This window comes from Hypanus sabinus, chromosome 22 (assembly GCF_030144855.1).
Source record: "Hypanus sabinus isolate sHypSab1 chromosome 22, sHypSab1.hap1, whole genome shotgun sequence".
Taxonomy (NCBI): Eukaryota; Metazoa; Chordata; class Chondrichthyes; order Myliobatiformes; family Dasyatidae; genus Hypanus; species Hypanus sabinus.
This window is the reverse complement of record NC_082727.1, coordinates 52,021,950-52,044,714: the sequence shown is the minus strand read 5'-3', so window position 1 is coordinate 52,044,714 and position 22,765 is coordinate 52,021,950. Positions and strand designations below refer to the sequence as shown.

General features: G+C 39.4%; 1 protein-coding gene across 1 annotated transcript in view; it reads left to right on the top strand.

Moving 5' to 3' along the window:
- abraxas2 (abraxas 2, BRISC complex subunit) overlaps window positions 1–22,765 on the top strand; it is a 43,538-nt gene that overhangs the window by 4,551 nt on the left and 16,222 nt on the right. Inside the window, exons 3-7 of the mRNA XM_059947729.1 lie at window positions 1,635–1,671; window positions 7,760–7,826; window positions 9,440–9,630; window positions 10,081–10,200; window positions 20,244–20,328. Of these exons, the coding sequence (XP_059803712.1) occupies window positions 1,635–1,671; window positions 7,760–7,826; window positions 9,440–9,630; window positions 10,081–10,200; window positions 20,244–20,328 (500 nt within the window). The remainder of the gene's footprint in view (window positions 1–1,634; window positions 1,672–7,759; window positions 7,827–9,439; window positions 9,631–10,080; window positions 10,201–20,243; window positions 20,329–22,765) is intronic.

The following is a 22,765-nucleotide window of genomic DNA, read 5'->3' as shown; positions in this document are numbered from 1 at the left end:
GCTGATTAAATGAGTCATAAAGTCCTAAAATTGTATAACACAGAAGAGGTTCAGTATTTATCTGAAGTGGTGAAGTTAATGTTAGTTGGAAGATCAACCCTGGTCTCCACTCCATCACTTATTTTTCCTTTTGTTCTCTGTAAGTCACATTTTCCGCTCACCATCATCTCTACATTTTAGAACCTCTTTGTTAACTAACATTTGTCTACTGTTGGAAGGTCATCTATTTAAAATGTTAAGTTTTTCCAGAGATGTTATTTGACCTTGCAGCTTTCTGTTAAATTTTTGGATTTGCAGCATCTGTCATATTTTAGTTTTGCTTTTTTTCGAAGAATGCTGTTCTGCAGTTTAAAAAAAATTAAACCTAAGATTTGGTAACCACATCCAAAGATAATACCTTCAGTAAGGCAACTTCAATAAATTTATGAAGTAAGTTGCAAGAGTATATTTTCAATACACTGCTTAATTGCATGAATCCAGTTATCTATGCATGACATTGATAAGAATTTTAGCCAAAATGATCTATTATCCAGTTTGTTGTTCTTTCATTTGTTATGGCAATAAATCTGATGTCACAAAATTTGGACTGTACTTGTAAATATGCAATACTGTGAAAACTTCCTCAAGATGTGTCACGGAAGCATTATAAGCTAAAATTTGGCTTCTTGACTTGAGATATGAAAGCTGTTTTGCAAAAGGTAGATTTTAAAGTGTTTAAAGGGAAGCTGATTTTCAAAACCAGAAGTGGAGGAGTGCTGATTAATATAAGGATGGGCAAGAGAATGGAGGGATTTTTTATGTGGATTGTTTTAGATCTGAGCAATTCTTACTCTGCAGTCAATGTGGGTTTGCACATACAGGAGTGATGGGTGGGTTTAGACCACCCTTTATGCTGAGGACCCTACCATTAGCCAAGGGGTCTGTGGACCCCAGGATGGGAATCTCTGGTTTAGAGAGACCTTTGTAATTAGGTAAAGTAAACCACATAAAGCTCTACATTTAGATGTTTGCTAAATCTTCATTTTTGAAAAACTTTTAATGTCTATTGGATTAACATTGTTTTCATAGCTGTTTTTCTCCTTTTTCCTTGCCAAGGAAGTAAGTGATCCTACAGTGAGGTCTGTCTGAAATGCACTGTGATGATTAAAATAATCCGTGAACCGCACCTTTTAAAATAGCATAGACGTTTCACTGACTCAAAATAAATACCTAAAATATCCTGTAATGTGACTAGGGTGGCAGACATTTCTACTGAAACTGCAGAGCTGCTTCCTGAAGTACAAGTGCAGAATGAACTTCCATGCATTTTATTTTCCAGTAATTTTCTAAAGCTTCAGCAAAATTGTGGTTTAGTCTAATATATTTTAAAAATTAGTCTTAAGCAGCAGAAACATAGTTGTTAAACTCACTGTTCCTTAGATTTAATATTGCTGGATGGTTTCTGTAAGGTGGAAAATGTGAAAGTTGTAAATCCAGTAATTTTATGTGTAGTAACTGCTGCTTGTTTCTGTTGGTGATAATCTTCAATCTGCTCTATGATTTATCCAGTCAGTTTAGCAATGGTAAAATGTTATTCTGCGCTAAGTTTAATAATTTAAGTATTAAAATGTGAATTTACTTTGGTTCTTTTACAGAAATTCATAATCATGAGCCTGGTTATCAACTCTTTAGGTAAGCTAGTGTAATCTGCTTTACTAATTCTTAATAATCATAGAAATTGTGAATAGTTTTGGCTCAAATGCCAAATTTGCTGGTCATTCCAAATGGTAGATGACTCCTTAAATCAGTTTCTTTTCTTTCCTGTTAACTGCAATATTCTCAATGTTGTTCATCTGTCTTTTTTTTTCTTGGGTTATCAAATGTGTTTTTCAATTGAATTGTTCACTTCTTGTTTCATCATTTCCTCTACTTTTTGTCATCCGGGGGGCCTGACTTAAGCTCCCCTATCTTTTCTAGGTTATGTACCTAGCCTAACATGCTCTTGAAGCATCTCTTTAAGGGTAATGGTTGTTCTGCTGCAGTTATAAATGCCATTCTTAATTATATCTTTGGCTAGTACAATAGGGACATTTAAGAGACTTTTAGATGGGTACATGGATGAAAGAAAAATGAGTGGTTAGGGGTTATGTAGGAGGGAGGGTTAGATTGACCTTGGAGTAGGCTAAAAGGTCTGCACTTTACAATGTTGTATGTGTGGCTAGCTTTAACAGCTTTCATTCCTTTGGAGATAGTACTGTAATTAAAAGTTCAATTTTAGATTGACACTGTACCCTTTCCATACTAATTCAGCAGTGTTTCCTTTCCTCAGATCAAGTAAATTTTCCTAAATGGATTTCAAAAAAATCCTGCATGTTGATAGTTGGGATGTCCTTGCATTGTTATTTTCTAGTTATCTGGCATAATTCTTATGCATGTAGGAGAGTTGGGAAACAAATATTTCTGCAGTCTCCACTCCTATTTTCAGCTTTTGAAACCTTATCTGTCTCAGTGTGATGTTATCTTCATTTCAACTTCACTAAAACAGATTCTGTTCCTGACCCCTCAGCATTCTCCTTTAACAACACTATACAATTCCAAATAGTGGGAATTCTCCCACTATTCCATCTTTCTAAACACCTCATCCTGGAGTGTTATCCTTATCTTTTCTGCTTTGAGTCTCTTTAGGATGTGTTGATGGCATAAATTGCTTAAATATTATGCAGCCTCATGATTTCCTGTCCATCTGTTCTTGCAAGGCTTTCTCCTAGAGTTATTCACAATAAACATCATTAGAGAGCAAATAAGGAGCTTGTGATAAATGATGAGATTTGCTTTACCTTGGGTGCTGAAACATCTCGTTCTGTTTAGTCAGCACAGACCTGGTTTACATGCATAATCCTCTGTTTGGATGCCCTCCGGTTTCTATTCCCCACTGCTAGATTTCAGGCTATCATTGCTGTTCCACTACCTATTTAACCTCATTAAAAATAAACTGGAATGTTCTGCATTTAGCTGTCATCTCAAATCTTCTGCATTTCAAGTGTTGAAAGTTCTAGAGCCACAAGGGATTCCACATTTACTACTGATTATATTATTCCTGAATACTTATTAGGACCAATCCTTGGTGCAACCTCTACTCTAATTTATCCAAACCAGCATAAAATTTTCTTCTTTCTCTTCTACCTTTTCTTATGCTGGTGTGAAGTGTTTCCATGTTGATGCATGGATTTCAAAATAGTCATTCTCTAGTCCTGCCCCATTGCTTCCTCCCAACAATCTTCTGTTCCTTCAATTTTAAACTGTTGGAATTCCACTTCCTTTGTTCTACTTTGTATGGCAAAGTTTTCAGTTTCATTTGTACTCCCTCCTCCTCAAAAACCTTTTCCTTCACTTCCTGTGCTGTACCCTTATCATCTGCCTGGATTCAACATGTGAATCTGTGGAATATTGTCTTTTTTTTTAAACTTTTCTTATTGCATTTTTAAATGGTTACAAAGTATGAAAAAACAATGTATATAACCCATACCCCCTCCCCTTAACCCCTCCCCCCTAACTGCCCTATAGAAAAAAAAAGAAAGAAAGAAAGAAAGATTGCCTGGTTGTTGGAAGATCTCCACATGCTCCATGGAATTCGTAATAACTTTAATATGTATATTTATTTCTTTCCCCTAATAACCAATTGTTTCATCTTCAGAGCATCTATATATTTAATCCTGTCTTTTGTAAATAAGGGCTCCAAATTTTCAAAAATGTTTCATATTTATCTCTTAAATTATAAGTAATTTTTTCTAATGGAATACAACCATAGATTTCTTTCTTCCAAGAATCTATACTTAAATGTGTATCCGATTTCCAAGTAACTGCAATAGCTTTTTTGGCTACTGCCAGTGCAATTTTTATAAATTCTTTCTGATACTTATTTAGTTTGAGTTTCGGTTTTATCCCTTCAATATCACCTAGTAAAAATAATATTGGATTATGAGGAAATTGTGTTCCTGTAATTTGTTCCAGTAAAAGTCTTAAATTTGTCCAAAAAGGTTGAATTTTAGAGCAAGACCATGTCGAATGTAAAAAAGTACCAGTTTCCTGGTTACATCGGAAACACTGATCCGATAAATTTGGATTAAATTTTTTTATTTTTTGTGGTGTAAAATATAATTGATGTAGAAAATTATACTGCACTAATCTTAACCGAACATTTATTGTATTTGTCATACTATCAAGACATAGTCTTGACCAATTTGTTTCTTCAATTTTAATATTCAAATCACTTTCCCATTTTTGTCTTGACTTATGGACTCCTTGCTTAATAACCTGTCTTTGAATCAAGTTATACATGCAAGATATAAATTTTTTGATATTTCCTTTTTGAATTAAAATTTCTATTTCATTAGATTTCGGCAATAACATTGTTTGACCTAATTTTTTGGAATATTGTCTTGTTGGAGATACTGCATGTCAGATTTTGATTAGGTTGAAGTTAATGAACTCTCTTTTAAGAAATTAAGTTTCTCCAAATGCCTATAATTTAGTGTTTTTTTTTTGTTGTTTCTCAGTGCTTCCTCTCTGTAGATATTGAACTTACTGGCCTATAGGTGCTTGGGATGTCCCTGTATTCCTTTTTTTAAAGAATGAAACATTTGCCATTTTTTGTTCTTCTGGCATAATTAATTGCATCAGGAGACAATTGTAAATTTTGATAAATATATCCAGAATCTTCACAAAGTCCTAGAGGGTACGGTCAGGCTCAAATTCTGAGATGTTCTGACTTGTAAGTTTGGAGAGGGCTTAAACAGGGCATTGAATGACATTTGAATGGAAAATGCTGTTGGAGAATAAAATTGATTATATTTGGCATATAAAGGGTAGCTACTCAATGAGGAATGTGAAGCCAGCAGTTAAAATGCCACTACATCTTTTTTCGTTTTATCTTCTGTCTTGCCAATTCAGAAATCTCCAAATAGCTTCCCTGCATCAATCAATGACATTCTTGGAAAGAGGTGCTTAAATCAGTAAATGTAGAAGTTTGAAGTGCAAAGACAATTTATTGAAGTTCCCAAATAAATTTAAGCCTTTCTTTCAACAGACTTCTTTTTTTTAATTGATTTTTAAATGCATTTTCTACAACACTACAAATAAAAAAAACCCAAAACAAAGTAGAAAATTAGTACAGTGCAAGATAAACATACAATGGTAATATAATACAAAAAAGATAATTGAAAAAGCACCCAAATTGAAGTTAGTATTGAAGTAAATTGAAGTAGAAATTTAGTAAAGTTAGTATTCTCCCCAAGCCCCACAACAAAAAAACTCTAGACTAACCAAAACAAAATGTAGAAAATATAAATCAGGACATTCAAACCTCCAAAACTGTAAATACACTTGAAAACAGAAGATAATAATGCCTACTACCAAAAAAAAAGCCGAAAGCAAGGGACTGAAAAAAAAACTTAATTAAGAGGAAAGTTATGAAAATACTCAATAAAAGGTCCCCAGACCTTATGAAACTTTATATCCGAATTAAGAATTGAATAATGGATTTTTCCAAGGTCTAAACAGGACATAATATTGTTAAGCCATTGAGCATGCGTGGGTGGGGCAACATCTCTCCATCTAAGGAGGATTAGACGTCTAGCTAGGAGAGAAGCAAAAGATAATATTCGACATTTAGTCGAACTCAAACGTATATCTTTCTCACCCAAGAAACCAAACAGAGCAATTAAAGGGTTAGGTTCTAAGTAGTGATTCAGAAAAGTGATTCAAATAAAGTTATAAAAACACCTTTCCAAAATTTCTCTAAGCTAGGACAGGTCTAGTACATATGAATAAGAGAAGCCTCGCCACTTTTGCATTTATCACAGAGGACTAATATTAGGGTAATATCGAGATAATTTAGATTTGGACATATGGGCTCTATGAACAATCTTAAACTGTAAAAGGCAATGGCAAGCACAAAGAGAGGTTGAATTAACCGATTTGAGAATCGAGTCCCAAACCTCATGAGATAAAGGGATATTTAAGTCATGCTCCCAAGCCATTCTAATTTTATCCATGGGCACGCCGTAAGAATGCTAATTTATCACGGATAAATTATATTAAGCCTTTACCCAGTGGATTAATAGAAAGAAAGAAATGCATAGCATTTTTCTCGGGCATTTCAGGGAAGTTAGGAATTAAAGGATTGATAAAGTGTCTGATTTGGAGATATCTTAAAAAAATGGGCATTAGGCAGATTGAACTTAGCAGAGAGCTGTTGAAAGGATGCGAAGCTATTATCGATAAAAAGATCTTCAAAATGTCTAATGCCCTTCCTATACCAATCATGGAATGTTGAATCATACATAGTAGGTAAAAAAAGATGATTATGTAAGATAGGACTAGAAAGGGAAAAACCATAAAATTTCCTAAACTGTGCCCATATTCGCAAAGTATCTGACGAGGATTAACGATTAGTCTAGACAAACTACTAGGGAGTACAGAACTAAGAAGTGCAGAAATAGATAGATCTTTAGTGGAATTCAGCTCCATTGCTACCCAATTAGGGCACTCAGATTGGCTATGAAAAAAAGACCAAAAGATAGTGCAACGAATGTTAGCCGCCCAGTAGTATAAACAAAAATTAGGTAAGGCCATGCCACCCTCTTTTTTAGATTTTTGAAGGTAAACTTTATTAATTCTAGAACGCTTATTCTTCCACAGATAAGACAAAATAATAGAGTCTAAGGAGTCAGAAAAGGTTTTAGAAATAAAAATTGGGATAGATTGAAATAAATATAAAAATTTAGGCAGAACATACATTTTAACAACATTAATACGACCTACCAAGGACATAGATAGAGGTGATCATTGTGACAGACTCTGTTTTGTAGTGTATAAAAGATTGGCAAAATTTTCATGAAAAAGATCTTTAAATTTCCTTGTAACTGTAATACCAAGGTAAGTAAATTGATTATGAACTACTTTAAAGGGGAGGTCATGAAATGCTAATACTTGTGCTTCTTTATTAATTGGGAAAAGTTCACTCTTATGTAAATTAAGTTTATAGCCAGAAAACTGGCTAAATTGATCAAGAAGTGAAAACATTGGAGGTAAGGATGTGGACGGATTTGAAAGAAAAAGTAATAGATCATCAGCATAAAGAGAAACTTTATGCTCAACACCCCCCTCCAAATCCCAGTCAATTCAGGACAGCTTCGAAATGCTATCACCAGAGATTCTACAGCCAAATCAAAAAGAAAGGGCATCCTTGACGGGTGCCACGTTTGAGGTTAAATAACTGGGATTGCTGAGAATTAGTCAAAACAGAGGCGGTAGGACAAAGATACAGCAATTTGATCCAAGAGATAAAACTTTGACCAAAGTCAAATTTTTCTAAAACCGCAAAGAGGTAGTTCCACTCTGTACAATCAAATGCTTTCTCCGCATCGAGAGAAATAACGCATTCAGGAATCCCAGTTGAAAGTGAATATAAAATATTAAATAAATGCCGTATGTTAAGAAAAGGAAGACGGTTTTTAATAAAACCAGTAATAGACTTCTGTAGACATGTTGTGTTAATGTGCTATACAAGCAGCTACCTTGATGTGTATTGATATTAGTTGTAGTTTGCAAAACATCCACATGTGTGTACACTCTCCATATCATACTAACTGAGCAGAGAGAGAAATCTTTCTATAACTATTTTCCTAAGCATCCTTTTTTATTGGTACTCTTGGAAATTTGTTAAAACTGAAATACTTTGCCAAATCTGGCATTAATATCTTAAATATGTTGTTTTCAGTTTTTATGACTATGCAGGAAGAGTTAATGAAGAAAGTCTGGATAGAATTCTCAAAGGAAGGAGAAAAGTAAGTGTTGATTTGTAACTTGCATTTTCTTTCTTTAAACGTTGTAATGTAGGGTTAGGCCATTCAGCTCTGAACTACTTACAACAAATATTTTTTTGTTCCATACACAATTTACTTCACTTCGACACATCGTTTCTAGCATCCACAGCTTGTTTTGAGGAGATAATTAAACTGCCTCACTATCCTTAATGCAGAACAAATGCTTTCTGATTTTGTGTGTAACCAACATGACTTTAACTTGTTGACATATCTCTTGCCAGAGAACATAATTCATAATTTGGAACACCTCCATTCACCCCTTGGCCTTTTGAGCTCTTAAAAAGACAAGTCCAAGTTTATATAACTAGACTACATAGATGCCTGATGTTTTGGAGAACCTGCTATATAAGCTTGCTTTCATGGGGTTTTGGACTTCGCAGTAAATCCAGTTCTCCGTATAAGGTGATGGTTTGATATAAACAAAATTTTCTTCCTTTCAAAGAAATTTCATGAGCTTTTGGTTTCAATAGGTAATGTCAGAGAAATGTATACAATATACATCCTGAAATTCTTTTTCATAAACATCTATGAAAACAGAGGAGTGCCCCAAAGAATGAATGGCAGTTAAGCGTTAAAACCCCAAAGCACCCCCCCAGCTCCCCCTCCCACGTATAAGCAGCAGCAAGGCAATTACCACCCCACCAGCAAAAAAGCATCAGAGCCCTCCACCACAGACTTTGTCCATCCAAGATTTTTTGTATTGTGGAGGATCGGAGAGATCTTGGGGCAGTGAGAAGATCAAAGAGGTCTATGGTGTGTTGGCATTCATCAACTGTGGGATTGAGTTCAAGAGCCTTGAGATGATGTTACAGCTATATAAGGCCTTGGTCAGACCGCATTTCAGTTCTGGTCACCTGACTACGGGAAGGATGTGGATGCTACAGAAATAGTGCAGAGGAGATTACGAGGACGTTTCCTGGATTGAGAATAGGTTGAGTGATCTTGGCCTTTTCTCTTTGGAGTGATGGAAGATGAGAGGTGACCTGATAGAAGTGTATTAAGATGAGGAGGGGCATTGATCATGTGGATAGCCAGATGCTTTTTCCCAAGGCTGAAATGGCTAACATCAGGGGCATAGTTTTAAGGTGCTTGGAAGTAGGTACCGAGGGGATGTTGGGGTTGAGGTTTCATACATTGAACTATAGAACATTTCATAGTATAGCAGTATGAGTCCTTCCGTCCACCATGTTGTGCCGATATATATAAACCATAATCAAACTGAATCTTCCCTCCTACACAGCCCATAACCCTCAACTGTTCTTAAGTCTGTTGCCTGTATAAGATTCTTTTAAATACCCCTAAATGTCTCTGATCCAATAAGGTGCATATATGTGCATAGTTTCCAGACTTTCCTCCTTGGCATGTTGTAAAAAGAAAATCGCATATTTGTTTTGGTGAGAGCAATAATAATGGATTTAAAAATAAAATGGTTAGCTTCTCTTTCAGAACTTCCTGCAACCTTCACTGACGCCTTTTCCTTTCAAATATCTGTCTATTTTCAGAAATATATTGCACTGTGTTTATTTTAAACAAGTTTCATACCCACAAGTCCTAATTGCTTATTTCCTTTGTAGAATGTTATTGGCTGGTACAGATTTAGAAGAAATACACTGCAGCAGATGTCCTACAGAGAACATATTATCCATAAGCAGCTGACAAACATCCTCGGAGTGCCTGATCTAGTCTTCCTTCTATTTAGTTTCATCTCCACAGCAAACAACTCAACGCATGCTTTGGAATATGTGCTGTTTAGACCCAGTTGCCGGTAATTAATATCATCTTGATTCGTCTAAGATTCATGGATTAATTTTCAAACTAAAAATCCTTTATGGTTAAAGATAAATTATTTACGTTTTTAAATTTTTTTCCAATTTATTCTCTTTTTATCACTTCATCTCCACAAACCTATCATCTTCCACATATTGACATGATGGTTGGTGTGTACAAAATATAAATAAATATTTAGTGCAGGTCATTCCTAGATTGTGGCATAGTTCCGTTCCTGTAAACTATTCATGACATTTTAAAAAATTGCAATTTAAACATGTGATTTCCCAGGTGGCAGAAGATGCCAAATACATTTGACTGGTTTCCCAAATACTGTTTTTTTTTAATATATGGACTATATATAAATCAGGGATTTGAGAGCATTTGTGTATTCAGTTTTTTTACTTTTTATATTAACTCTGTAAAATATTCTACTTTTCATTTGAAGGTATGATCAAAGAGTTTCACTCACTATCCCTAATTTGGGGAACACTAGTCAGCAAGAATACAAGAGTTCCTCAGTGCCAAATACATCATGGAATTATGACAAGGTTGTTACAGAACATGGGTAAGTATTAAATAACTTTCAAAATATTCCAGCAAGTAATACAGTGACAATGTGCAGTGATATCTTGGCATTCATATTGAAAGTTATTCGATGATTCCTATTTTCAGGCTCTTAACACTTGCATTCACTATATACAACCCTGAGATTCATTTTCTTGTGGATATAATCTATAGAATAATAACAATAACAGAATCAATGAAACCCTGCCCAACTCTGGTGTTCAACTAGAGTGCAGAAGTCAACAAATTGCAAATACAAAAAAATTAAATAATATTGAGAAAATGAAATGAAGTCCTTGAAAGTGTGTCCATTGGTAGTAAGGAGTTATCCCCTTTGGTTCAAGAGCCTGATGGTTGAGGGGTAACTGCTCCTGAACCTGGTGGTGTGAGTCCTGAGGCTCCTGTAGCTTCTTCCTGATGACAACAATGAGAAGAGACCATGATGCAGCCAGTCAATATATTCTCCCATAGGTGTTAAGATGTGTATTAGAAAATAGCTTCAGAAAGACTTTTCTCTAATTTTGTATTTCAGGACATGGGTGTCATTTTCCTAGGTGGGAATTTATTACTCAACTCTTAATTGCATTTGTGAAGATGGTCATGAGAATCACCTTAAACTGGAGCAGTCCCATTTCTGGTGTCAATACTACCGTTATTTGACTAGGAATTCCAGCAATTGAAGGAACAGTGTGTTTCAAAATCAAGGTTGCTTTCACTTGAAGGAGAACATGTAGGTGAAGGTGAGACGTTTTTAAGATGCTGTCAGGTTACCCTAGGAAGAAGCTGTAATGCATTTTGTAGTGGTAGGCATTACAGCTGTGATTCCCTGGTAGGGGAGGGAACGTACAGCGGCGTGCAAAAGTTTGGGCACCCTGGTCAAAATTTCTGTTACTGTGAATAGCTAAGCGAGTAAAAGATGAACTGGTTTCCAAAAGGTATAAAGTTAAAGATGACACATTTCTTTAATATTTTAAGCAAGGTTACGTTTTTATTTCCATCTTTTACAGTTTCAAAATAACAAAAAAGGAAAAGGGCCTGAAGCAAAAGTTTGGGCACCCTGCATAGCAGTACTTAGTAATACCCCCTTTGACAAGTATCACAGCTTGTAAATGCTTTCTGTAGCCAGCTAAGAGTCTTTCAATTCTTGTTTGGGGGAATTTTGCCCATTCTTCGTTGCAAAAGGTTTCTAGTTCTGTGAGATTCTTGGGCCGTCTTGCATGCTCTGCTCTTTTGAGGTCTATCCACAGATTTTCGATGATGTTTTGGTCAGGGGACTGTGAGGGCTGTGACAAAACCTTCAGCTTGCGCCTCTTCAGGTAGTCCATTGTGGATTTTGAGGTGTGTTCAGGATCATTATTCTGTTGTAGAAGCCATCCTCTTTTTATCTTTGGCTTTTCTACAGACTGTGTGATGTTTGCTTCCAGTCTTTGCTGGTATTTAATTGAATTCATTCTTCCCTCTCCCAGTGAAATGTTTGCCATGCCACTGGCTGCAACACAAACCCAAAGCATGATTGATCCACCTCCGTGCTTAACAGTTGGAGAGGTGTTCTTTTCGTGAAATTCTGCACCCTTTTTTTTTCTCCAAACATACCTTTGCTCATTGTGGCCTAAAAGTTCTATTTCAACTTCATCAGTTCACAGGACTTGTTTCCAAAATGCATCAGGCTTGCTTAGATGTTCCTTTGAACCTTTTGAATAGAACTTTAAATAGAACATTTTAAAGAAATGTGTCATCTTTAACTTTGTGCCTTTTGGAAATCAGTTCATCTTTTACTTGCTTAGCTATTCACAGTAACAGAAATTTTGACTGGGGTGCCCAAACTTTTGCATGCCCCTGTGTGTTTTAGAATGCTGGATGGAGTGTCAGAAGTGCACTGCTTTGTCCTGGATAGTTTGAGCTGCTTGAATATGGTTGGAGCTGTGCTGAAACATGCATGTAGATATTATTGTAGTTTTTCCTTGGTTGAATGATTTGGGGGTATCAGAATAAGTTGATTGTGGTGAGGTACCTAGACTTTGACCTCATTTTGCAACCACAATAGCTCTATGGCTGGATAAGATAAATTTCTGATTGGTGGTGGGCTCTTAGGATGTTGGTGGCTGGTGATGGTAATGCCACTGAATGCCATGGGTAGGTAGATATTGGCCTGTCTTTTTTGTCAATTTTCAACTTGCGTGCGAATGTTCTGTGACTTCATTTTCAAAGTTGTGAACAGTCTACAATCATCAGAGAAGATTTCCACTTCTAGCCTTATGATAGCTAATTATGAAATATCGTTGGACCTAGTACCCTGCCCTAAAAGAATACCTGCGGCGACATCATGATGTCATGGTCAGTCATTCCTTCTTCAGCTCAGGAATTCTGCACTTAGGTCCACGTTTACAACGATATGAGTGAGATCTGGGGCTGAGTAATTCTGGTGAACTGTAAGGGAGTTCATGATCAACTTTCACTTTATATTACTGTTGAAAACGCTGGTCATTTCAGAAGACCAACTGGAAGGCTAAATTGGATTGTTCTGCTCTTTATGAACAAGGCACTTTTCTATAATCAGGCATATGCTTGTATTGCAACTGTTGGAACAGCTCAGCTAGAGGCACAGCTGGTTTTGTGATGTAAATTTTCAGCACTACAGCAGAAATATTGTTTGATTTTGTAGCTTTTGTTACGAACCCCGTAACTGGGTCACTTACCAGCAAAGATAGAGAGGTCCGTTGAAGTCTGATGGTACTATTTTAACAGTATTTATTGATAAAAGTACACAAAATAATATCAAAGCAAACATACAGATAATATACGTTGTCAATACTAAATCTAAAATTGCGGGTATAATAGTAATAAGAAATAGCTGTATCGTTGTCTAGGGGATAATGTATTGTCCGATGGAAATATAAAAGTCACTGTACGTTCAGGCTGCAGCGTTTTGGTTTGAGAGAAAGACGGGTTAAAACTTGCCCAGTCCTTTTATGATGTCAATCCTTCGAGAGTCGTTGGGAGTTGGTTTCCCCGTTGTTAGCTAAAAGCCGTTCTTCTGTGGTAAAGGACACCGGTTCCAGGGCAAATGGAACCGAACGCACGTGGCCTCCCCACCGGCTTCCGCTGTTACAGGATCACTAGCGTTTCTTCTGGTGCGTCTGAGGGGCTGTTCCCACAGACCCTCTTTTATCCTGACTCACAGGGTCTTAGGTGTCAATCAGGTTGGGATGATGCAATCCCTCCCTCAACCAGCCCACTTTGCCTGAGGGCTTCCACATAGCACAGTATTGTAATACACAATTCTGTCTCCAAGAGACAATGGCCATTTCCCGTAGCTTTATATCGCCGAGGGGGGGGGGGGGGGGTCAAGACATTCCAAGCGTCTCTCTCTCTCATTTCCTGGGTCTCCTGACCCAAATCAATAGTGATCCTGCGATTCTCAAAAGGGAGGGGGCTGCAGGCATAACACCCCCTTTCTTCAATGCATTTTCACCAGCGGTGAAAACAAAGTAGTACAGAGTCTTACAGGATTTTAGAATCTAACACAATACAAAAGTTTTTTTTTAACAGAGTAATACAGTTATACATTCAATTCAGCATCTAAGCAGTTAACGATTACAGTGTTACTTCCTTTAATATCTTAACATCTTGTACCTTACTAAAGTCTTGTAGCATCAGACTTCAATTTAATAACCACCTATTTTTATTTCTTTCCTTCAGCAAACAAAACTAAAGAGTTGTGATCTTAGCTTACGTGTATACTACAGAAGTTCATGCAAATACTAATCTTTCTGTTGCTTTCAAACTTAACAGGCAGGCTTCCATGGAGTTGTCTTTATTATTCACATGCTTTGTCGAAATCCCGTAAAACTGGCTTTTGCTGTTTAAAAATGGCGTCCCCATTAACCCTCTCCCCTTTTCTGGTTAATTCCCACGTGGGGAGCTTGGGTACCCTGGCAAAATAGGCTTTCGCCTGCTTCTTTCATAGGAGTTATTTTATCAACACCGTGTCCCAAACTTAGACCATCTTCTGAATTTCCACCCAATTCTTTAATTTTACACAAGTTGCTAGCTTTCTCTTCAGGCTATTAGTTTTCAGTTCAAACTCTTTGTTCAAGCAGCATTTCAAATTCTGCCTTTTCACACCACACTCTGGAATAACAATAGCATGGGGGGCCTCGTCATCTTCCAACTCAATCTGTAAGCGATCCGCAGGCTTTAAATTTTCTTCATTCGATTTGGGAACTACATATTTCCCGTTTCCTTCAATAATAATATTTATCTCCCCACTTTTGATCTCTGCATTAACTTTTAACACACCGTCGAGCACAAACACCTGGGAACTCTCACTTCCCACTATTACCAAGGTTAACCCATTCTTCACTGAACCAAGTCTATCTGACCCACAAGGACGGCTTTCCTTTTCAACTGAATCAAATACCTCACTTTTTCTGAGCTCCATTACTAGGTTCAGTACCACGTGCATCCACATCTTGGACACACTCAAACGGGACATTTGCCTCTTTCAGGCTTTCAATACCCATACCCAGTCCAAATTCTAAATTCCCCTGATTCTCCCAGCTACTCTCTGGGCAACTCCCTTCCGGAGTAAGCTCAACCCCGTGGGCTGAAACAACCTCATCTGCCAACCCAGCAGACTTCTTCAAGGTAAGGGCACCCTTTTCATCTAGGACTGCCCTCATTTCATTATCGGGAACACCTTTAGAATTTTCAACTTCTTCAAACAGTTCTGTCAAACCAGACAGATCATCCATGTCCAACCCTGGACCTTTTAACAGCTCTAACTGTTTCTCATCTTTATCTTCTGCCTCTAGAACTTTTCTCCTCTCCCTTACCCTCTTTCACTTTACTGCTCTTCATTTTATCACCCTCTAAACCCTCGTGGTACAGGGTCAGTAAAAACGTCTCGGTCAAATCGAAACTGGCTGGATTTAAACTGCTCCCTTTCTCAGCTGCCTTTCTCGACATGCTGCGTGTGATCACGCATGCGGGATAGATCTTGGAATCTAGGGGCGGGGCCGCAACACCCACCGGCTGGCTTGTCAGCGTCATTGCTGACCAAACCTTACCACCGGCTAAATCGTTACCAAGAAGGACATCCGCGTCAGTTCTTGGGAATTCTGAACGCACCCCTATTTCAACTGGTCCAGACACCAGCTCACAATCCATAATGATCCAATGTAAGGACACCATTTCTGTCCCTTTTCCTATTCCTTTCACAGCTACCATTCCCGTCTTGCAACCAAAATCTAGTACCTTACTGCTGATCAACGACAGCTCAGCCCCGTGTCTCTCCAGATCCGTACTGGAACTGGTGTGTCTCCCTCCCTCACAGACACGGTTCCGTTTGACATACAAGTCTCAGACCCTTCTTGTACTCTGTCTACCCGGGGCTCTCTTGTCGATTTACTGATTACCATGGCACATCCGATAGGGACTGCTGCTTTCCCTTTTCCTGTCTCTTTCCTCGGATCAAAGCACCTAGATGCAATATGCCCCAGCTTTCCTCAATTAAAACAGGTCAAGCCCGGAAATCTCTGGCCTTTCCCCCTCAACCTTACCACTAGCTCCTGGCGGGCCCTCTGCCTCAGCTGGCAGGCTTTCTCGATCGTTCCCACGATCTCCCTGGGAACTTTTATTCGAGGAAAACTTTGGCTTGTGGGTTAGGGCATATTCATCTGCGAACTTAGCAAATTCTGAGATGGACTTACAGGGCTTCTCATTCAAATACATCCAGATATCCTCCGAAACACAACCTTTAAATTCCTCAATCAGAATTAACTCCCTGAGACGCCAATAATCCTCTTCCACTATCTCTGCTGTGCACCAACGGTCCAAGAGCACACCCTTCTCATAGGCGAACTCAGTATACGTCTGATTCCCCCCTTTCTTTAAAGTTCTGAACATTTGTCAATATGCTTCAACTACTAACTCATAACTCCGGAGAATGGCTGCCTTTACTTTGTCATAACTCTCCTCCTCTTCCTCCTCCATGGACAACGCCGTATATGTCCGCTGTGCCTTCCCTTTTAACACACTTTGTAACAGCGCCACCCACTGATCTCTGGGCCACTTCTGTTTCACTGCCACCTTTTCAAAAAGCAAGAAATAACTATCAACATCCGTCTCCTCGAACGGAGGAACTAACCTCAACTGTCGACTAACATTAATCTGCTCCTCTCGGTCTGATCCTTGATCTCTTCGCCCTTGCCTTAACTTCTCCATCTCCAAGTCATGTTTCTGTTGTTTCTCTGTCTCCCCATACTCTCTCTCCTTCTCGGCTCTCTCCCTCTCTCTCTCTCTCTCTGTTTCTCAGCTGCTTCCAGCTGTTTTAACTGAATTTCATGCTCTCTTTCTTTCTCCCTCTCAGCTCTTTCCTGCTGCTTTACCTTAATTGCATGTTCCAACCTTAATTTCTCCAACTCTACCTGAGCCATCCCACTAGCTGGTACCTTTTCAGGGATATTTTCCAACACCTCAGCTGCAAACACATTCTTCCCAATATAATACTGAGTTATTGCCCTTCACACCTCCCGCTTTTTCACTGATAACCTCGCCTCTGCGACGTTTAACCCCTTTGCCAAATTTATCAAGTCTGATTTGGTGGCCGCCTCTAGCGCCTCCAGAGTCAGGTTTTCTATAAATTCACCCACGTTCATCATTGCTAGTTTCCCTTCTGGCTACCCGCATAACCAGATCCAAGTTTGGACTTACAAGCCCGATTCACTGGCCCTCCAATTCGGTGTCAAATCTCGAGACGAGAACCCCAAGTTGTTACAACCCTGTAACTGGGTCACTTACCTGCAAAGATAGAGAGGTCCATTGAAGTCTGATGGTACTATTTTAACAGTGTTTATTGATTAAAAAATACACCATATAATATCAATGCAAACATACAGATAATATACGTCGTCAATACTAAATCTAAAAGTGTAATGAATAAGAAATAGCACTATCGTTGTCTAGGGGATAATGTATTGTCCGATGGAAATATAAAAGTCACTGTAAGTTCGTTCAAGCTGCAGCGTTTTGGTTTGAGAGAAAGACGGGTTAAAACTTGCCCATTCCTTTTATGATGTCAATCCTCCGAGAGTTGTTGGGAGTTGGTTTCCCCGTTGTTAGCTAAAAGCCGTTCTTCTGTGGTAAAGGACACCGGTTCCGGGGCAAATGGAACCGAACGCATGTGGCCTCCCCACCGGCTTCCGCTGTTACAGGATCACTAGCGTTTCTTCTGGTGCGTCTAAGAGGCTGTTCCCACAGACCCTCTTTTATCCTGACTCAGGGTCTCAGGTGTCAATCAGGTTGGGATGATGCAATCCCTCCCTCAACCAGCCCACTTTGCCTGAGGGCTTCCACGTAGCACATTATTGTAATACACAATTCCGTCTCCAAGAGACAATGGCCATTTCCCGTAGCTTTATATCGCCGGGGGTGGGGGGGGGGGGAACGTCAAGACATTCCAAATGTCTCTGTCTCTATCTCTCATTTCCTGGGTCTCCTGACCCAAATCAATAGCGATCCTGTAATCACAGGATTACAGGATAACACTTTCTCTGTATCTTGTATTCACAGTCATTTTTTTTATATAATGTGGATGAGTTGAAAGCCAACATCTTATGTTGTGATGTTGATCTTGCAAAGAATCTCAGATAGATTAACGTGTAAAGCCACAGTTTGATTATCGTGCATATCCTGTGTATTACATTTTGTTTATGATGAACTACATGTTATTTGACTGGCTTAGCTATTATGAACAGATTAATTATGATCTGTTAGATTGCCTATCTTTTTATTCAGTGTAATTTGAACATAATCTGTAAATGAGATTTAGAATATAATAATGTAAGATTAAGACTGTAATTGTGTTGGACAAGTTTAAGTAAGTATGAAAACAACACAGACAAAATGCTGGTGGAACACAGCAGGCCAGGCAGCATCTATAAGGAGAAGCACTGTTGACGTTTCGGGCCGAGACCCTTCGTCAGGACTAACTGAAGAGAAAGATACTAAGAGATTTGAAAGTAGTGGGGGGACGGGGAAATGCAAAATGATAGGAGAAGACCGGAGGGGGTGGGATGAAGCTAAAAGCTGGGAAGGTGATTGGCGAAAGTGATAAAACAGCTGGAGAAGGGAAAGGATCATGGGACGGGAGGCCTTGGGAGAAAGAAAGGCGGTGGGGGGGGGGAGCACCAGAGGGAGATGGATAACAGCCAGAGTGATGGGCAGAGAGAGAGAAAAAAAACATAACTAAATATGTCAGGGATGGGGTAAGAAGGGGAGGAGGGACATTAATGGAAGTTAGAGAAGTCAATGTTCATGCTATCAGGTTGGAGGCTACCCAGCTGTTATATAAGGTGTTGTTCCTCCAACCTGAGTGTGGCTTCATCTTGACAGTAGAGGAGGCCATGGATAGACATATCAGAATGGGAATGGGATGTGGAATTAAAATGTGTGGCCACTGGGAGATCCTGCTTTCTCTGGCAGACTGAGAAACGGTCTCACTGTCTGCGTTGGGTCTCACCAATATATAAAAGGCCACATCGGGAGCACTGGATGCAGTATACCACACCAGCCGACTCACAGGTGAAGTGTCGCCTCAGCTGGAAGGACTGTCTGGGGCCCTGAATGGTGGTGAGGGAGGAAGTGGAAGGCCAGGTGTAGCACTTGTTCTGCTTACAAGGATAAGTGCCAGGAGGGAGATCGGTGGGAAAGGATGGGGGGGACAAGGGAGTTGCGTAGGGAGCGATCCCTGCGGAAAGCAGAAGGGAGGGGGAGGGAAAGATGTGCTTGGTATGCCTATCCATGGCCTCCTCTACTGTCAAGATGAAGCCGCACTCAGGTTGGAGGAACAACAGCTTGTATACCGGCTGGATAGCCTCCAATCTGATGGCATGAACTGTGGTAAACTATGTATACCTGTCTGGACACACCCCTCTGCTGTCTGCTCCTGTGGCTCCTCCCACAGACCCCTGTATAAAGGCGATTGGGACGCTGCTGCTCCCTCAGTCTCCGAGATGTCGTGCTCCCTTTTGCTGCTAATAAAAGCCTATCGTTCACTTCCAGTCTCCGAGAGTTATTGATGGTGCATCAGGCACGAACATTGACTTCTCTAACTTCTGTTAATGCTCCTCCTTCCCTTCTTACCCCATCCCTGACATATTTGTTTTTTTCTCTCTCTCTGCCTGTTCTCCATCTCCCTCTGGTGCTCCCCCTCTACCTTTCTTTCTCCCTAGGCCTCCCGTCCCATGATCCTTTACCTTCTCCAGCTCTGTATCACTTTCACCAATCACCTTTCCACTTCTTAGCTTCATCCCACCCCCTCCAGTCTTTTCCTGTCATTTTGCATTTCCCCCTCCCCCCCACTACTTTCAAATCTCTTAGTATCTTTCTCTTCAGTTAGTCCTGATGAAGGGTCTTGGCCCGAAACGTCGACAGTGCTTCTCCTTATAGATGCTGCCTGGCCTGCTGTGTTCCACCTGCATTTTGTGATTGTTGTTTGAATTTCCAGCATCTGCAGATTTCCTCATGTTTGCTCTTTAAGTAAGTTTGTATATGTTTGAATCAATCCCTAAGTAAGGAATGTAGGTGATGTAAGAAGTTTGGTTGCAATTATTTTGGCTTTATTTGATACTCTTTAAATGACTGAAGTGACATTTTGAGGTTACAGAAAAGATTACGAAATTAAATGCTATATAATTTTAGAAAGCTTAGTTGTCAATACATTGTCTTTGACTTTTGAATTTGGTTTAAGAATTTGTAACAGCATTTTCATTTAACCATGAAATGTATCAGTATTTCACTGAAGCCATCATAAAATAAGCTGTTAGGTCTTAAATGCAAAACGTGGAGGTTTACTTGGTTGATATACTGATCCATATGTAATTTAAATGTAGCCTCTACAGAATATCATCTCATTTCCTAACCAGCATCTCATTTCTAGAGTTAAATTTTTAACCACTCATAATGAGAATTTAACTTTAACTATTAAACACTGTATATACAGTTTCAAACTTCAGTTAATCTATTTTTATGTTTTTCATACAGAGCTGAGTTCTTTGACAAAGATGGTGTGATTAAGGATATCAGGGCTATTTATCAAGTGTACAATGCACTGCAAGAAAAGCTACAAGTAAGTTACTTTCCTAAGGGAATTAAATGACTAAGTCTTAATATGCTTTGTTATTTCATGTTTGGTCTTGTGATGAAGTGTGAAAAAGTACACATTATTTAAAAAAAAAATCTGCATAAGAACTGTGTAGGTTCTTGCTCAAACTTTTGAAATCCAAAGATAGTGCTTTGGAACAAATGGTCTATTCTTATCCTTCCATCTTCCAACTTCAGACTGGAAGTAATCAATCTCTGCTATCTTACATTGATATTAAATTTCCTCTCTAACCCATGTTGCTGGCCTGCACTGTTTATCATCTCCAAATCTAAATTCTTCATTCCTCTTTCAGTGCCCTGTCCTGCCTTGGCCTCTCACACTAATTTTAACATAAAGCCCCCATAACATTGTTTTCATGGAATGACAATAGACAATAGGTGCAGAAGTAGACCATTCGGCCCCTCAAGTCTGAACCGCCATTCTGAGATCATGGCTGATCATTCACTATCAATACCCAGTCCCTGCCTTGTCCCCATATCCCGTGATTCCCCTATCCATCAGTTATCTATCTAGCTCCTTCTTGAAAGCATCCAGAGAATTGGCCTCCACCGTCTTCCAAGGCAGTGCGTTCCACACCTCCACAACTCTCTGGGAGAAGAAGCTCTTCCTCAACTCTGTTTTAAATAACTGACCTCTTATTCTCAATCCATGCCCTCTGGTACTGGACTCTCCCAACATCTGGAACATATTTCCTGCCTCAATCCTGTCAAATCCTTTAATTATCTTAAACGTTTCAATCAGATCCCCTCTCAATCTCCTCAATTCCAGCGTGTACAAGCCCAATCTCTCTGCGTAAGACAGCCCTGCCATCCCAGGAATCAACCTAGTGAATCTACGCTGCACTTCCTCAATTGCCAGAATGTCCTTCCTTAAACCTGGAGACCAAAACTGTACACAGTATTCCAGGTGTGGTCTCACCAGGGCCCTGTACAAATGCAAAAGGACATCCTTGCTCTTGTACTAAATTCCCCTTGTAACAAAGGCCAACATTCCATTTGCCCTCCTCACTGCCTGTTGCACTTGCTCATTCACCTTCATTGACTGGTGAACTAGGACTCCTAGGTCTCTTTGCATTTCTCCCTTACCTAACTCTACACCGTTCAGACAATACTCTGCCCTCTTGTTCCTGCTTCCAAAATGGATAACTTCACATTTATTCACATTGAATGGCATCTGCCAAGTATCTGCCCACTCACCCAGCCTATCCAAGTCTCCCTGTATTCTCCTAACGTCCTCTTTGCATGTCACACTGCCACCCAGTTTAGTATCGTCAGCAAACTTGCTGATATAGTTTTCAATGCCCTCATCTAAACCGTTGACATAAATCGTAAAGAGCTGAGTTCCCAATACAGAGCCCTGTGGTACCCCACTAGTCACCTCCAGCCAGTCCGAGAAACACCCATTCACTGCTACCCTTTGCTTTCTATCTGCCAACCAGTTTTCTATCCATGTTGAAACCCTGCCCCCGATGCCATGAGCTCTGATTTTACTCACCAATCTCCTATGTGGCACCTTATCGAATGCCTTCTGAAAATCTAGGTACACAACATCCACTGGCTTACCCTCGTCTAACATCCTTGTTACACCCTCAAAAAACTCCAACAGATTAGTCAAGCATGATTTGCCCTTGGTAAATCCATGCTGGCTCGGCCTAATCCTATTTCTGCCATCAAGATGTGCCACTATTTCATCCTTAATAATGGACTCAAGCATCTTCCCCATGACTGACGTTAGGCTAACGGCGATAGTTCTCCGTTTTCTCCTTCCCTCCCTTCTTGAAAAGTGGGATAACATTAGCCACTCTCCAATCTTCAGGAACTGATCCTGAATCTAAGGAACATTGGAAAATGATTACCAATGCATCCGCAATTTCCTGAGCCACCTCTTTTAGAACCCTCGGATGCAGACCATCTGGACCCGGGGATTTATTAGCCTTCAGTCCTACCAGTCTACTCATCACAGTTTCTTTCCTAATGTCAATCTGTCTCAATTCCTCTGATATCTTATGTCCCTGGCCCATCCATACATCTGGGAGATTGCTTGTGTCCTCCCTGGTGAAGACAGATCTAAAGTACGCATTAAATTCTGTTGCCATTTCCCTGTTTCCCATAACAATTTCTCCCAATTCATTCTTCAAGGGGCCAACATTGTTCTTAACTATCTTCTTTCTCTTCACATAGCTGAAAAAGCTTTTGCTATCCCCTTTTATATTCCTGGCTACACTGAGCTCATACCTGATTTTTTCTCTCCGTATTGCTTTTTTAGTTAAGATCTGCTGTTCCTTAAAACTTTCCCAATCATCTGTATTCCCACTCATCTTAGCCCTGTCATACTTCTTTTTCTTTAATGCTATACAATCTCTGACTTCCTTTGTCAACCACTGTGGCCCCTTCCCCCTCTT